Genomic DNA, 16,534 nt, shown 5'->3' with positions numbered 1-16,534 from the left:
GGCACCACAGAGAAATGTAAAAACCAAACTGATCTTGAAATTATCTACACAAATAACATTTTATTGAGACACGACTTACCAATTTTCTGATGAAAGATCTTGTCAAAGGTTAATTCACCCCTTTCCTCGAGGTATTTCTGCATAACACTGCGGATACTGAAAGAAAAAAAAGGGAAAAAAAAAAAAGGGTTACTTAAAATTGCCTTTTGATCCCTGGGGTCACTTCCCAGGGGACACCCTGGTCACCACTTTATTTCTGTCTCAGGTTTATCTTGCACAGTAAAATAACTGCACAAGTCACCCCCAGCTAGCCACACAAGGAGCCAACAGCAGCTCCATTAGGCCCTGCTTGGCTGCAGTGCACTTAACATCTACTTTGCCTAATTTATAATGTCACAATCACTCACTTCAACCACATTAACAAAGATTTCCTTTATTTGTCAAGTAACTTCAATATTCATTGTAATATAATGCCCATAAAAATTTCATATGGGCAACAATACAAGAACATAAATCTTAAAATCAATGCAGGCCAGCAGTGCTGGGCCTTGGTAAAGCAACTCTATTGTCACAGTATCGAGCCAAAATTCCACCAGACTTTCTCTGCTTCCAATTTTAAAATCAATAATTTCCATACATGCTATTTATTACTATAATTACACTACTTATTATGATAATTATACTATTTATTATTATAAAAATAACCTTGAACAAAGTACTCATGCTCTAAACAAGGCCATTAAATATCACTGATATTTCTGCAGCAGCAAGACTGAGCAGCTAAGCCTTGCTGACCTCAGGGACATCCCCTCTCGTGTGCTCATCATTAAAATTCTGAGAAGCCTCCCAAATACTGACACACATCTCCCCCCATGGAGGGAGGAAAGCATCCACACTCCTCCTCAGAGGAGCTGAGGCACGAAGTCTGAATGACTTGACCAGAAAAAAAGTCTATAATAAAGCCAAGGACTTTGCTGGAAGGGCCTAAACTCCCATGTAGGAAAAATTCCTATTAATAGTTCTCTGTGTATCTCCAAGTCCCACGTGGAACACGGATCTCTGAACAGTGTGATCCAAAGCGAGAGCTCTGGAGGCCAACCACCACATCAAGTCAGACAAGAACTGGGAGGGCTGAACACTGTTAATCAGGTTTGAGATGATAAATTATTCAGTGACGAACTTGCTGTTTATTTGTTCATTAAGAACTGGGTCTGCCCTCTGTGTATTTTAACAATCTAAACAAAATACTGATTTTAAATGAAGAGGGAGCAGTAAATAAGAGATTGTGGAATCACAGAATGGTTTGGATTTGAAGGGATCTTAAAAAATTACCTTGTTCCACCCCCTGCCATGGGCTGGGACACCTTCCACTATCCCAGGTTGCTCCAAGCCCCATCCAACCTGGCCTTGGACACTTCCAGGGATGGGACAGCCAGACCTTCTCCGCACCAGTGCCTCACCACCCTCACAGGGAACAACTTCTTCCTAAAATCCAACCCAAATCTTTTGCCTTGGAGAGTTCCAGAGATGGGACAGCCAGACCTTCTCTGTGCCAATGCTTCACCACCCTCACAGGGAACAACTTCTTCCTAAAATCCAACCCAAATCTTTTGCCTTGGACACTTCCAGGGATGGGACAGCCAGACCTTCTCTGCGCCAATGCCTCACCACCCTCACAGGGAACAACTTCTTCCTAAAATCCAAGGAATCTGGATTTTAGGAAAACCAAATCTTTTGCCAACCAGACCTTCCCCTCTTCCCTCTGAGCTCACAGAGGAGCCGCTGGAGATGAACAATCCTGGCAGGAGCTCCCAGAGCCCACAGCTCCCCCTCCTCCCCGAGCCCCTCGGCGCTGCCATCGCCCCCCGGCACCGTCCCCGTTCCCACTGACCACCAGACCAGCAGTAACAGAATAAGCCTTTTTCATAATAATGACATCAAGGAAGCTTTGCTCTGCTCACACGAGTGCACTGCAAGAAATTACATCAACAGATCTCCAGTCTAGACAATGGGAGAAGATAATGAAAATTTAACGTGTGACTGAGGCGCCCAGGAAAACAGTGATTGTGTAAGGAGAAAACCTCTCCAGCTCCTCCTCCTCCTCTGCTGACATCCCATACTTCTGGTCTGATGGATAACGTCAAAGGAACAAAATGTCTTTTGCAGCCACAGAAACTGAACAAATCTGTAAAATGATCACAGGCTACACGAGCCTGTGCCACGTTCCAGCTCCTCGACACTCGCACTGCTTTAAAATCATTGCTACTTATCCATATGGATAAATAGGAATAAAGGACATGGAGTGGATTATGAACTATCCAGAATAATCACCTGCTAATTCTCACATGGAAGTTACAGGTAGAAATCCTCTGGAGTTCAAAGAATTGAAGCAGAGTCCATGTATCCTTCAGAAGGATGGAAAATTCTAAAATGGAGCTTAGCACATTCCACAAACAGGAAGAAAGGTTCCCTCTCTGCTTTAGTCTATTGACTCATTAGTTGCCCTACACGTAAACAATCTGGGATTAAAAGCTGCATTTCACAGAAAAGCAGCCATTTCTGAAAAGCTTTCCCTGGCCAGAGATGCCATCAGCACAAGCCACGCACTAATGCAAGAAGTGGCCGTGTCTGCACGAGTTCATCTCAGTTCACAGCATGATCCACCTTAATAGCAGCACTCACAAGGAGCAGAAACAAAAGTTGGCTAAAAACAAAATCCAAGGAGACTTCAGAAACAAAAGCACATCCAACTGGACTGCAGCAAAACCTTTTGTTCATGTATTCTTTTCATTTCAAAGAGGAAGAAAACCGCAAGCAACAAAAAATTCAGGAACACTCCATTTACTATCCACATACCACAAATCAGCTGAAGGATGTTTAGGGGAAGTCAAAATCAGGCCTAAAATTTGGTGAGAAATGCAGCTTGGACCCTGAGTACCTCTCTCTGGGCATCTTTATCTTCACTGAAAGGCTGGTCAAGCATTGGAAGGGACTGCCCAGGTGGAGTCTGCATCCCTGCAAGTGCCCAAGGAACATCTGGATGGGGCACTCAGTGCCCTAGGCTGGGTGACAAGGTGGGGACCAAGCACAGGTTGGACTTGATGGTCCTGGAGGGCTTTTCCAACCTCAGTGATTGTGGGATTCTGTGACTGCTGGTTTAACTGGGAGCACAGGGAAGCCCTTTGCCACTGGCCCCAGGGGGATGCCCAGCAGTGCCTGGGCATGGGCAGCTGGGTGCTCTTGCACTTCTGAGAGCCCCTGGGTGAAGCTGGCCCCAAAGGAGGAGCTGAACAAACACCCCAGGCCTGCTGGAGCACACTGCCAGCCCCAAGCAGGCAGAAGATGATTTATCTGCACCCTCACCAAACCATAAACAGGTCGCTCTAACCTGGTCAGCTCCTCCACCTGCCCAGAAATGGGATTTATTTCAAGCACGAGCTGAACAGTCTGTTGAAAGGAGCTTCAAGCCGCATCTTGGAGCTCTAGTTACTCCAACCTTGATCAAAGAAACCTGCTGAAAAGTAGCCTCCAAGGTTAAGCTCCATTCTGGAATGAAACAGCTCTCACTGCCTGTGAGCAGCCTGGCAGGGCACAGGCAGCAGCCGCAGTGCCAAGGTCGGCACAGGAGGAAAACGTCTACTTGAAAACATGTCTGAAAAGCTCAGGAGAAAACACATCATGTCCTTTCTAACACAGAAAAGGCCATGTAAGGCAAGAGCATCTATGATCCTCCCTCTCAGACGAGTTCCAGCACGAGCAGCAAGGCAGAAGGAGCCTTGGAGAAGAGCTGAGCCAAAGGCAGGACTTGTCCTTGGCTGCAGCACTGGACAACAGCAGCCACTCCTGCTGCTCCCAGGAACACTGCAGTGACAGCCTGGGACTCCAAGGAGAAGCGTGCCAAGCAGGAGAAATCCAACTTCTGCTGGGTGTCTGAGTGTGTGTGCCCAAGGATGGCCACTGGAAGTGAGGAACTGACCACGGGGCAGCTGGAGCACAGCCCCAGTGGATGTGGGAAAATGCCCAAACCAGGATCTACAGAGGAGAGGAAAAACAATCAGCACTCGCTCTGATACTTCTGACAAAGATGGAGAGGGACTTTTTCCAAGAGCATGTAGCAACAGGACAAGGGGGAATGATTTCAAACTGGCAAAGAGGAGGTTTAAATTAGATATTAGGAAATATTTCTTCTCTGTGAGAGTGGGGAGGCCCTGGCTCAGGTTGCCCAGAGAAGCTGGGGCTGCCCCATCCCTGGAAGTGTCCAAAGCCAGGTTGGACAGGGTTTGGAGCAAGCTGGGATAGTGGAAAGTGTCCCTGTCCACAGCAAGGGGTGGAACTGGATGGGCTTTAAGGTGCATTCCACCCAAACTATTCCATGATTCTATAAAAGTTCTGCTATTCATTTCACACAGACTTTGTCCCTGAAGTTGTTCTGAAAGTAACTCACACCTCAGAAAAGGAAAGGGCACAGAATGAGGCAATGGGGTGTATCCACATGTGCAATACTCCTGCTACTGGAACTAGGTCAAGAATCTCCTTACTACTGCCCTTCCTACTGCTGGATCTTAAATGAGCTTTGAATTATTTATCATCAGAGCAGATGATTTTTTTTCTTGTAAATCAATAAGAGTTCAGATTTGTGGGATGTTACTTGGTGTACAGGTGCACACATGCACACCACAGCTTGGAAAAACAATGGCCAGCATTGAAGAACCACATCTGCATTAAAAATGAGCAGTTCCAATCATTAATATATTCTCCAATAGGCTGAAACAGGAGAACAGAAAAACAAAATAAGAATGAAACACCAGCTTCACAGAGACTAAGAGCTTAGTTCAGGATTTAACTCTACCAACATTTCCTGAATTGTCAAGAGCAGGTCATAAACTTTATCAGCTCAGATCTCCAGTCTGTAAAATAAAGTTGGATTTATTTTTTCCCTCCTCTTTGTCATTAGAACAGGTACCATCCCTCTGCCACATGTGGCCAAAAGCACACTGCATTCCTGATGTCACCTGGCACGTCCAAATTAATAATTATTTCAAGAAAATGCCAGATATTCATCAACTCCACAGCCACTGCTTTGACTGCCAAGGTTTGGCAGTGCCTGTCCACTCTCTGCTCTCCCAGCATCCCATCTCCACACCACAGCCACCTTCATTTATTCCTGTGTCAGGGGTAATAAACGCTGAACACTCACAAACCACCGAACCCATTTCATTCTGCTTCCTCTCAGATTGCACTCAGCTCAAAGTTCAGCAGAAGTCAATATTTCTCCAAATGACTGGGCTCTCAGTGCTGTAAAAGCTGCTACACACGTGGTCACTGTGGTTCCAGCAGTTCATGGGGCAAATTCCCAGCACAGAAAGGCAGAAAAGATCATTGCACCATCTAAACTGATATATTTATGTATTACTTGTAAACTCACAGAATCACACTCCACCCTGAAGATCTTTCCCAATGCAAATCCTTCTGTGAGTCAGTTATTAATTAATGCACATGCCCAGCCTCACCACCTCATCACAAAGCAATGAGTGACCCCAAACTTTGATTTCTCTCCATAAAAACATCACACCACACACACACACCCCACCTCCACGGGACTTCTGCCATTTTCTGGCCCAGCTTCACCCATTTCTGCCCCATTTTGTGCCCTCACACCAAGCCAAGTCTTTTCACTGCAGCAAACTAATGCTCTTAGAGCTGTCGTGGGTGATTAGCAACATATTTCACCCCAGAGCCCTGTGGGATGGAAGGGATTAGAGCTCAGCAGCACCTGCCCACACCCCCTCCCCTCCCTGCATCAGCAGCTTCACTTATGCAAATTATTTTAATGAAGAAAGTTTACAAGGAGGGAGCCAGAAGCGGGAGTTTTTGGAGCTCCAACTTCACAAAACACCAGCCCCAAGATCCTTGAGGCATTATCAGAGCTGAAATCTGAAACTAATATAAAAGCTTCTAAGTACATGAATTTTGCAGGAATAATTACACCAAATTGCAGTGTCAAGGACTTGCCCTTCCACCAGATTGCTGCTGCTGAGAAATTACAAGAAAGGGAAATCAGAGCAAAATCACATCTCCTCGCTCTGACTGCAATTAAGGCATTCGCCAATCATAAATTACTTTTTTTTTTTTTTAAACAAACACAGAATTACTGAAGACGTGCCAATTTTTTCTAATCTTTCTCAATCTCAAATGTTTAGAACTTTCTTTGCAAGTAGCAAGTATAAACCTTGATTGAGAGACCAAGAACTACGGCCAACACTGACAGACGCCTCTGATTTATTTATTCATTTATAGGCTCAGGATGCAATTTTACAGAGGTTTTAAATGTTTACTTCCACTATCCAAATCCATCATAAAGTTGCTAAAATTGGACCAAAAGATCCTGCCCCAAAGGCCTCTGAACTGAAAGCATGACAGGGTCAACAAGTACAATTCAAAGCATTGGCAGAATGGCCCAGAGCCACCACAGCCCAAAGTGGGTTGTTTTTTTCTCCTTGTACAAGTGCATTTAAAAGGTTTAGCAATGCAAGATTGATCAAAAGTGAAAACTGGGATGAAATATTTGGCCCAAGAATCGGATCTTTCAAAGCTCTTTTAAACAACAAGTTAAAAGTACAGGGGATGTTCCTGTATTTTTGAACAATCAGGAAAATCTCGGGTAAAAAAAAAAAATCCAAACATCAAAACCTTAATAAAAAAAACACAGAGGACTGATGCACAACACAGAATTGCTTCAAACATGAAAATGAACAGAGGAGGATAGAGAAGAAATGGAGAAGCCAGACTGGAAAACAACAGCAAATGATAAGAAGGCTCAAAAATGAATGTCACTCTCAAAGCTGTGTCCCACCCCCAGCCATCCCCACTCAAGACACCAAGAACAAAACATCCACACACGACTTGGCTTCTTTTAATTGAGTTATGGGATTTTTTAGGTTGGAAAAGCTCTCAGAGACCATCAAGACCAACTGTTCCTGCAGCAATGCCAAGGCCACCACGGACCCACGTCCCCAAGTGCCACATCCGCAGGGCTTTTAAATCCCTGCAGGGATGGAGACTCCCACCAATTTCTGGGATCCTGAAATTCCAGAAATTTTGTTCCCTCTTCCCAAATTTTGTGGTCCCAGGGTGGATTTTTGGGTGAATTTTGGGGGTTTTTTTTCCATTTAACTTTCACCGTTTTCGCACCATTTTTCCTCCGATTTTTGCCGTTTTTCCACCTTTTCCCCTCGAAAAATTTTTGGGATCCTGAAATTCCAGGAATTTTGCGTCCCTTTTCCCAAATTTCATGATCCCAAGGTGGATTTCTGGCTGGATTTCAGCTCCTTTCCCCCTCCAAATTTCACCATTTTGAGGCCCAAAATCCACTCCAAAATCCACCTAAACCTCCCCTGATGCAACTTGAAGCCATTTCCTCCAGATGTCAACTGGATCCAGCTCCATTCACCACCACCCTCTGGAGCCACCACACAAAGCTCAGCCTCACAGAGCTCATTTTCCCTGCCGAAATCGAGGCAGAATCACAACAAACAGCAGCAGCCAAGGCACATCCCAGAGCTGTCACATCCCAGAGGGCCCCTTGGGACAGGGGTGTCTTTCTCCAAGGTCTGAAGCTCTGAGCGTTTCATTGGCTTCCCTGGAGGTTTTTAATTTCCCGGGAGGATGCAGGAGCTCTTTGCTCATGTGCACCTTGAGCAGAGGTAGAAATCCCCCGAGCACCCAGCAATTCCCAGCTCCTGGTGAGGCTGCAGGAGCTGGGAGGTGCAGCTGGTGCCTGTCTGCTGTCACACGCCCCAGACTCGATCCCTAATGATGGCTTTGATCTGCACAGCTCCACCAGATCCTGAGAAATCCTCCCTTTCCCCGGCTCCCTCCTCAATGGGACACGACACGTGCTGACAGGACAAATTCCTGGCACGCTGGAAGGGGGCTGAGGGGCTCTATGATCCTTCAAATGCTTTCAGAAATTGTTATTTATTTCTGCAAGGCGTTTGTATATAGGTGTTTAGTCAGTACTGGAATGATTTTTATGGGTAAGTATGGGGTGAAGCTCCTGTGGAAAACAGCTGTATTTTCTAAGCTAGAAACTTCTGCTTTTTGCACCAATTTAGTTCAATTAAATTCTGTTGTTTGGTTTATGCACCTGGACCTGACGGCTCCTGATAGGCTTTCTACTAATTTTATTAATTACCAACAAGCTATTATTGATAAGAAGATTAAACCAGGCCATTCCACATGATTTCACCAGAACACAAACCAAGGGCTGCACACGCTCGTGTCCTGATGTTATAGTTCCAGTGTTGGCTGAAACCATTTCACACAGGAAGGTCTGGGCACTGAAAAGCCATCAGCTATAAAAGGATTAAGAGCTATAAAGTTCATTAATTTTACTGAAAAAAAAAACATCTGGCAGGTCCCTGCAGCTCACCTGCACCAGATCAAATGAGTGCACCTGTAACACAACATCACATTTTGGAAGCTTTCCCCAAAAAACACATCTAGAATCACCCCTCTGTTTTTAGCACAGGAACAGAAGGCTGCACTCTGATCTCCCTCCAGATCACCGTTGATTTACCCTTTTTTTTTTTTTCTCTTACTTAAGGTAATGACACCCGAGGGAAGGTCTGTGCTGCAAAACATACGCGGCAATCCTGCAGCATCCCCAGGGAGAAGCAATTGGAGCATCTCTCTGAAGGCCACATCTCTCCTTCCTGTGCCCAGAGATGTTCCAAGCACTGGATGCTCAGCAGCTGAGACAGTCAAGGGCCTCCAGTGAGGCTCAGAAAATTCAGCTTCAACTCCTGCACCTGCCCAAGGTGCTACATGTGAACAAATGTACATCAGGCATTTCCTAAGTGGCTCCTGATCTGTGCAACACAGATAATAACAAGCTGTCCTTCATCCAGACTCTCATTCCTTGTCTCTTAAAGCTCTGCAAAGGACTTTCATCCTCCTGTGCTCTGCTCTAGAGGCTTGTCTGTTATCAGAGTATGGGACACTGCAGGTACAGTAAAATCTCAATTCCCAATAGAGAGAGGGAGCACCCAAACAGAGCCAAGAGCAGCACCCACAGCAAGCAGGAGCCCTCCCATACATCCTCCTACACTGACAGGCCATAATCCATCCCCAGGCATGCATTCTTCCCAAGAAAGTGCTGGAGTACAAAGCTGACTTGAGATAAAAAGCAAGCACACGTTGTCAGCAGCCCCAGCGTTCTGTATGCACACCCAATTATTCTGAGAGAGCCATTTCTTACTGCCTTCACAACCACACACTTCTGCTGATGGCCAAGCAGGGAGGCTGAATTTCCAATCAAAAATTTCACTACTCTGTCTCGCCCTGAGCTAATCCACCAAAAATCACAAGTGTTCAGCCTTTATTGTACTGTTAGTTCAGAAAAAAGCAAATTTTTCCCCTTCCTCAAGCAGCTCCCAATGAACCCTCACGTGTGTCTTTTCACACTAGCAGCACAGATAGCAAGATAAGCTTCAGTTTACTTATTTGAGCTTCAGATTTTGGATATTAGGAAGAATTTCTTCATGGAAAAGGTTCTCAGGCATTGATTGGAAGGAGCTACCCAAAATTGAAGAGTTTGCTTGCAGTAACAAAGAAGCACCTAGAGAGACACAGAGGGCTGACACGGGCGGGCGGAACAGCAACGAAAATGGAAATTACACAAGCAATTGTCAGGAAAATGTTCCCAGAGACAGCAGGGTAAATGAATAAACACAACACGGAGGCGTTAAACAATGCCAGAGAAAACACCACCAAAATCACCCAGACTGACAGCACAGACAGGGGAACGTGAGCCTGCAACTTGGAGATTAACTCAAGTTTCACAAGGTGCAAGAACTCCCTGAAGGCCACCTCAAAGAATGAAGTGAAATCCACAGAAAGAGCAAAGCAAGGCCAAGAGCACAGAATTACAAAATCAGAAGCAAGAGAGAGAACAGAGCAATGATGCTTAACCCTGAGCGGGAGGTGTCGCTTGGATTTCAACAATATTCAGCACCAATAGAGGACGAAAAGAAATTACAAATAGCTCAGGATAGAACTGGGAAGGCAAATTAACCTCTGTGTTTTCAACAACCCTTAATCAGAGTTCTAACAAGCCAATTTGAATACTGGGTGAGAAAGCAAAGGGCACATCAACCACCCTACAAGAAGCAGCTGGGTACCAGGGGCCAGAATTCACCCCTACAAGTGAAGTGAAGATGGGATGATAACTGAGGGAAAATGTCATGTTAAAAGCATTATTTTTAAGAAAAAAAAAGTGACTGCAACATGCTCCCTTTTCCCCCAGCAGAACAAGATTCAGAGGAGACCAAAGAAAAAGAGTGGGAGAAAAATCAGAATTAACTTGAAATAGAGGTAATTAGTGAAAGCAGGTTAGAAATGGAAAGATGGGATGAGAAATATCTACAGCCTCAGGGAGAGAAGCCTGGACAGATGGATGCTGTGTTTTGTTACCATGCCCGTGGTATTTGTATACCAAAAGCACCCAAAGCTTACGTGATGTTTATAGCAAGAAAGGTTTAATGTCAACTTTCCAGAGGCGCACACAAGAGGCTTCTGCAAGCCCTGAACCCTCTCCCATTTGTTACCTGATTTCTTGGACCATTTTTCTCAGTTTCACATTACGCAAATCCTTTACTCAAACCAGAACAAGCTGCTGGCAAATAAAAACAGCTGCTCTATAAGTGCTCTTCCACTCCCTCTGACCAAAATAAGGGAAATGTAAAATTGACATGGAAAAGGAAAAACCCTCAGCAGCCTGCTGAATAGCCAAAAAAATTCAGAATGCAGTTAATTTACTCCTTTCCCACCAAAACTTAAGATATTTGAGAGCAATGCTGCAGGATAACATTTAGGTTTCATATTTGCTCATGTTTCCACAGGGCTGACTTCCTTCCCATTCCAGGCCTGATTTCAGCAGGATATTCTGCCTCTGACAGCTTTTCTGCCCACCCATGCGAATCTCCCTGAAAAACAGGCTTTTAGGAAACAATGTACAACAGAAAGATACCACAGCTCTCACAGCTCTTGGCAAAGGCTCTTAGGAACGAAAGGAGGAAATGCAGAAGGGAAGGAAAAGCAGATGACAGAGGATGGAAGAAGGGTTGTTTTGTTTTGGTGCTTAAAAAAACACAAAAACACACTAATCCTCTTCCTTAGGCACTCCGGGCTCATTAGTGTTTTCTGTGCTTCCTCCCCAAACTGTGATATTTAACGATTTCAGGACAAAACCAGTCTGAGGATAATTCAGGAAAACTCAGCAATAATCAGCCCTACGGCCAATAAACTCTTCACCCTCATAGTTTATTTGCTGCTAAGCCTTGGCCTGCAGCCTTGGAATTCATTCTGCCGGCACTACAGCTATTTCCTTGTAAACAGGAAGCCCCCTCAAATTTGCATTACAGTAAACTCATTTGCTTCATTTAACCTCAGCCTTATCTGGGAAAGATAAAAGGGTGCCGACAGGTGTACAGGGCTCCAGCAAGGAGACAAGGGGTAAAACCTTTCTATTATTTCAATAGGAGATAACACCACAGGGCACTGGACCCATCCCTGGGCTGTGGTTGCCCACCAGAGATAAACCAACACCTTCCTGTGAGCAGAGCACTGCAATAATGCAGGGACACTTATTCTCAAGCATGGATGTGATATTCCAGTGACCTTCCTGCTCTCTGTCCCAGTGACAGCCAGGACTGATGGCGGGGATGGCTGCACACCCAACGTTACAGAGCCGGGCTCGTGCTCCTCCAAGGAGCTGCTCACACACACACAGAAATAATGAATATCTGGAAAAATTGTTTGATTTCAAACAAGAGAGGACTCCGTGTGTTGTATTTTTTCTCCTGTTACTATATCAACCTGCCTTTAACCAGCCGATTTATGTCACTTTAAATGAATCACTTTGCCAGCGATACAGAATATTTCAGTATACCCAGCACACCATGTCTGCTCTAATGAGAGGCATCAAAAAAACCAGCCAGAAGCCAGCACAAAGATATCTGACACCAGAATAACGGTCACAATTTCCTACTGTATGAGGAAATCCCTGGTTTCAGTTAAAAGCTGAGAGGTTCAGTCATTTTGGGCACCCTAGAGCCGTTTGTGGTCCCGGGCTGAGGTAAGTCCCTGTTCTCGGTTATGTCCGCGCTTCCTTCCGCTCCTGTGCCGAGGGCCTGGCGTGTCCCCGTCCCACAGCACCACGTACAGCCCCAACCCTCTCCTCACTGAAGGATTCTCACCTCCTGCAGGGCATCCCACACCAGGCAGGGTGGCAAGCCATGACCTCCAACAGGTCCTTCCTTCCACAGGCAGCCCAAGGAGCGAGGCACTTTGGCCACCGATCCTTTCGCCTTCCCTGCAAAACTTCCTCTGGCACCTGGCTGCCTTTCCCACCTTCTGGAGCCAAACACAGGTGAACCATCTCTCCCAGCTCAGGGAAACCACCAAACACGTAAATCCTGGAGCAGGAGAGCAAAGCACAGCAGGTTCCTCAGGTGCTGTGCTTGCTACGAGGCTTCCGCCACGCTGGGCACGAGGGACGTCGGTGCAGGCAGCACCTTCCAGCCTCTCCACAAGCACCAGCCCTGGTGATATTTCTCATGGCATCGGGAGGACTCCTCCTGCCCTGTAATTCTCCACGTCCCACCTTTCACCTGCCCGCGGGGGTTATGTCCCTGCTGGGAACAGGGAGCAGGACATCACCGAGGACAGCACTGGTATCACCAGAGCTCTGAGGCACATGAAGCCACCAGCACCCCCAGCAAAGCTGTGCCTCGGGCTAACAGGGCAGATGAAATGTCATGGATATTGTATGGCTTTTAAAGTGTAAACACAAACCAGGAGAAAAGCAGCCGCAGTCCAGCAACACCATCCTCAACCAGACCTTAAACACAACAGCCAAACTTCATCACCTGAGCTCTCACTGCCCCTGCAAGGGGGATAAACACGGGCTGGGCATCCTTCACCTTCCCCTGCTCTGCAGCCTCCCAGCATTCCAGCAGAAAGGCAGGAAAACGAGGGAAGAAGTGGGAAGAGGGCTCCAGCGATCCCTGGCTCACAGCAGACAGCTAGGCTAGGCCACCAGCAGGCTTCCAAACTGCCTACACATTCTGCAGTAAAATTTGGTTTAGATTTTTCCTGTTGCAGTATTTCGTTTGCTGGCTGAATCTTCATTTTATATATGTATATGTATACACACACACAGAGCCATGAAAAAAAAGGAAAAGCTCCGTTTTAGTTTCACCGATAAATAAGCGATGCTCAGGTGATTTTATAACAAACACATAACCACGGGAAAAAAGCTGGTTTTGCCGAAGGAAAGCTGCTTTTAGCACCAAGCTCCAAGCAAACAACCTCATCCGTGCCAGGGCACCCGGCTGCTCCCGCGGTGGGACCGGGGAAGGTCGGGGCGAGGAGCCCAGACCGGCACCAGCACCTCCGCTCCGTGAGCCGCCTGCTAAGGGCGAGCTCCGGCCCCGTCCTCCTCCCGCATCCCCTGTCAAACCCCATGAAGCATCACCAAAAAACCGCTCTGCGGAGCGGCACGGCCAGAGCGGCTCCGTTCGGTGCTACCGAACGCTTTGGACGGGAATTCCTCACCCGCCGGGCTGGGGATCCATAAACCCCCGAGCTGCGGGGCTTCGTCCCTGCAGGGACCGGCGTCCCCCCTTCACCCACCGAGGGACCCCGCACAAGTTGTGGCAAATAAACACACGCATCCAGCACAGCCAGCCCGGCCCCGCGCTCGCCAAGGCCGGCCCCGGTGCCGGCGGAGGCCGCGGGGGCACGGCCGGACCGTTATGTCCGGCGCGGGGAGGGCGGCGGGGGCCGGGCCGGGGCCGCGGCGGGGCGGGCGGTACCTGGGCTCGGGCAGGATGATCTTCTTGCTGGCCCTGGCCGCCGGGGTGCTCTTGCTCTTCTCCATCGCCATCAGGTAGCTGACATCGGCCAGCACCGCCTCCAGGTCCGCCATGTTCCCGCTCCGCCGCCGGGCTGCAGATGGAGGCTCCGCCGGGGCAGCCGCCCCCGGGGCGGGGGTTGGCGGCGGGCGGCGGCGGCGGCTCCGCCGGTACGGCCGAGCGGCTCCCGGTGCGCGTGTGCGGAGCGCGGGGGGCCGCTCCCGCCTCCCGCCCTGCGCCCCGGGGCGGGCGGGCGGCAGGAGGGACGGACGGACGGACAGACGGACGGCAGAGGGAGGGAGGGAGCGAGGGAGGGAAGGAGGCAGGGAAGGAAGGAGGGAGCCCCCGCCGCGCCCCCCTCAGCGCCCGCCCGCCCCCGCCGGGCCCATGGCGGCGGCCGGTCCGCCCCCGCCGCTCGCAGCCTGCGCGGCCCCCGCGGCCCCGGGCCCGCCGCTCGCAGCCATGGGCGGGCGGACCGGGCTGCCCCGCGGCGCCGCCCCAAATCCCGACATGGATCGGCGGCGGCCGGAGCCGGGGGCGGCCGCGGCACCCGCGGGGTTCGCGGTACCCCCGGTCCGCTCTGACGTGAGGCTGCCCCTGGATCCCTGGAAGTGTCTCCGGCCAGGTTGGACGGGGCTTGGAGCAAGCTGGGATAGTGGAAAGTGTCCCTGCCCGTGGTAAAGGGGTGGGATGGGAATTTTCGGTTTTTTCAACCCAAACTACTCGGGGATTCCGCGGTTCCGCAAGAGGGGAGCACCAGAGGCAGCCCCAGCCGCGGAGCGCTGAGCTGCCTGCAAGCCTCAGCGCCCAGTTGGACGCATAAGTTCGGAATTAATTTCTTCATAATTTATTAAAAGGCGTGCATAACAAAAACAGGATACAAATAAATGCGTCTGTGTGACACCCCATCGGTGCTCGTTGAACCACTTGCTGGCAAATAATGATGCAAAACAAGGCACCCAGGTGTCCTCAGGCTCCGAGCAGAGATCCCTGCTCGTGTTCCTCCTTCAAGTAGTAGTAGCTCCACTGCAGCCAAGCAGATATGCAGATTTTAAGTGCTTTCTTTTCTGAATTTCGTCAAATATGTCATAAATAATTGGCTCAATGAAAGGCTAAGTCAATGACAAGTCTGAAGTTTGAAACTCAGCGTGTTTTGAGTTCTTTTCAAGTGCCGCCACTCCTCCTGCCTACATCTTTATGAAAGTTAATGATCTGATTAAAGCGAGGTAGAGCATACAGCTGGGAGGATTTCACCATGTGCCTCATTATGAACCGTCTGAGAACCTGCTTTTTGTTGAAAATGTTAATTTAAGCCAACACTTTCCACCGGAACAGATCCACTGGGGAAGGTTTCTATTCCACCAGTGGCCCCAGAGCAAAGCTGAGGCTCAGGGTGTCCAAGCAAGTGTGGAAGGGAGCAGAGGAAGACTTAGGGTATGTTCCTCCTGGAAGTTCAGGGTAAAGTGTCCCACCAGCCCTGTTTAAAGGTTTCACTGATCCAAGCTACACCATGGAAAGGGGTATTTTTATCTCCTGAAATCCCCTGGGCTGGCAGGACCGCTGGGGCTGGCTGTGGTTCCCGTGGTTCTCCAAAAGCTCTTCCAGAGCCTCCACGGGGGCTCTCCATTTGTGTGGGTGTGATGGGAGGGAAATTCCTCTCACCACATCCTCAGCCTGGTAATGTTACTGGGCACGTGCCTTGTGCTGGCTCTCCCCAAGGGACTCCCCAGTTTTGCAACCCCTCTGCCCAAAGACACGGGAAGAGCCAGGTTTCATTCCCTGAAGCAGCAGCAGCAGCAGCAGCAGCACACAGGGCAGATCTCAGCACTGACCTGAGGGTGTTGCTAAACACCCCAAGCAAACAGAAACCATCGCCCTGGCGAGGAGGGCCCTGTGTTTGCTCAGAGGTCTGGATGGCTTTACAGCGGTGGTTACAGCAAATGCAGCCACCAAGATGCCCCCTTAGGATTCCTAATGCTCTCCTATTCACTGCTGTGCCACGTTTTCACTGTTATTAGCTGGATATTATTGTTGTGAAGACGTCAAAGACATTCCTGGTGACAGTTTCTAGGAAGTGAGGTCTGGCGAGGGCCAAGTTAAGGAATTTGTTCTCTTCTTTCTGCTCTTGGTGCTGGCGTGGCAGCAGCAGCAGCCTCCAGGGTGGTGGTGGGTGATAAGCAAAGGTGTTTTCTGCTCTGCTGATTTCCCAAGCGTGGCTGCAGCACAGTCAGAGGTGGTGGCACGTCCCCAGAGCCACCCCGGGCCCTGGCTGGGGAGGCTGCCCACATCAGGCTATTCATGCTCACCTCTAGCAACACGTGCATTTTTGGTGTTATATTCAGATATCTTAAAGGTCACTGGGACGGGTATTTTTTAATAACAGAGTGGAATCAGAGATTATTTTTTTTCCCAATACAAGTAGAACAGGCAGTGCCAGCCTCCTCCTTTTCAGGGAAGTTCAATTCCCCAGGTGCAAGCCTGCAGCTTTCCTTAGCCTGTGTTGCGTCCCAGGCCAAGTGTTTGCGTTGTTCTTGTGTTGTTTTATGCCTCCTGTGTGGGGTTTGGTGTTTGTGAATGTTTATAAACAGTGCTCTGGGGATTCCCCCAGGTAAAGGAAA

The 16,534-nt window shown here is 48.6% G+C and overlaps 1 protein-coding gene across 1 annotated transcript in view; it reads right to left on the bottom strand.

Moving 5' to 3' along the window:
- GRK3 (G protein-coupled receptor kinase 3) overlaps positions 1–14,395 on the bottom strand; it is a 62,051-nt gene extending 47,656 nt beyond the window's left edge. The window contains exons 1-2 of the mRNA XM_054645775.2: positions 13,878–14,395; positions 80–156 (exon numbers count right to left, since the gene is read on the bottom strand). Of these exons, the coding sequence (XP_054501750.2) occupies positions 80–156; positions 13,878–13,990 (190 nt within the window). The 5' untranslated portion in view covers positions 13,991–14,395. The remainder of the gene's footprint in view (positions 1–79; positions 157–13,877) is intronic.
- Positions 14,396–16,534: the final 2,139 nt, after the last annotated feature.

The sequence above is a fragment of the Agelaius phoeniceus genome, chromosome 18 (genome assembly GCF_051311805.1).
Source record: "Agelaius phoeniceus isolate bAgePho1 chromosome 18, bAgePho1.hap1, whole genome shotgun sequence".
Taxonomy (NCBI): domain Eukaryota; kingdom Metazoa; phylum Chordata; class Aves; order Passeriformes; family Icteridae; genus Agelaius; species Agelaius phoeniceus.
Note: the sequence above shows the minus strand (reverse complement) of the source record. Positions and strands in the feature narration are given on the sequence as shown.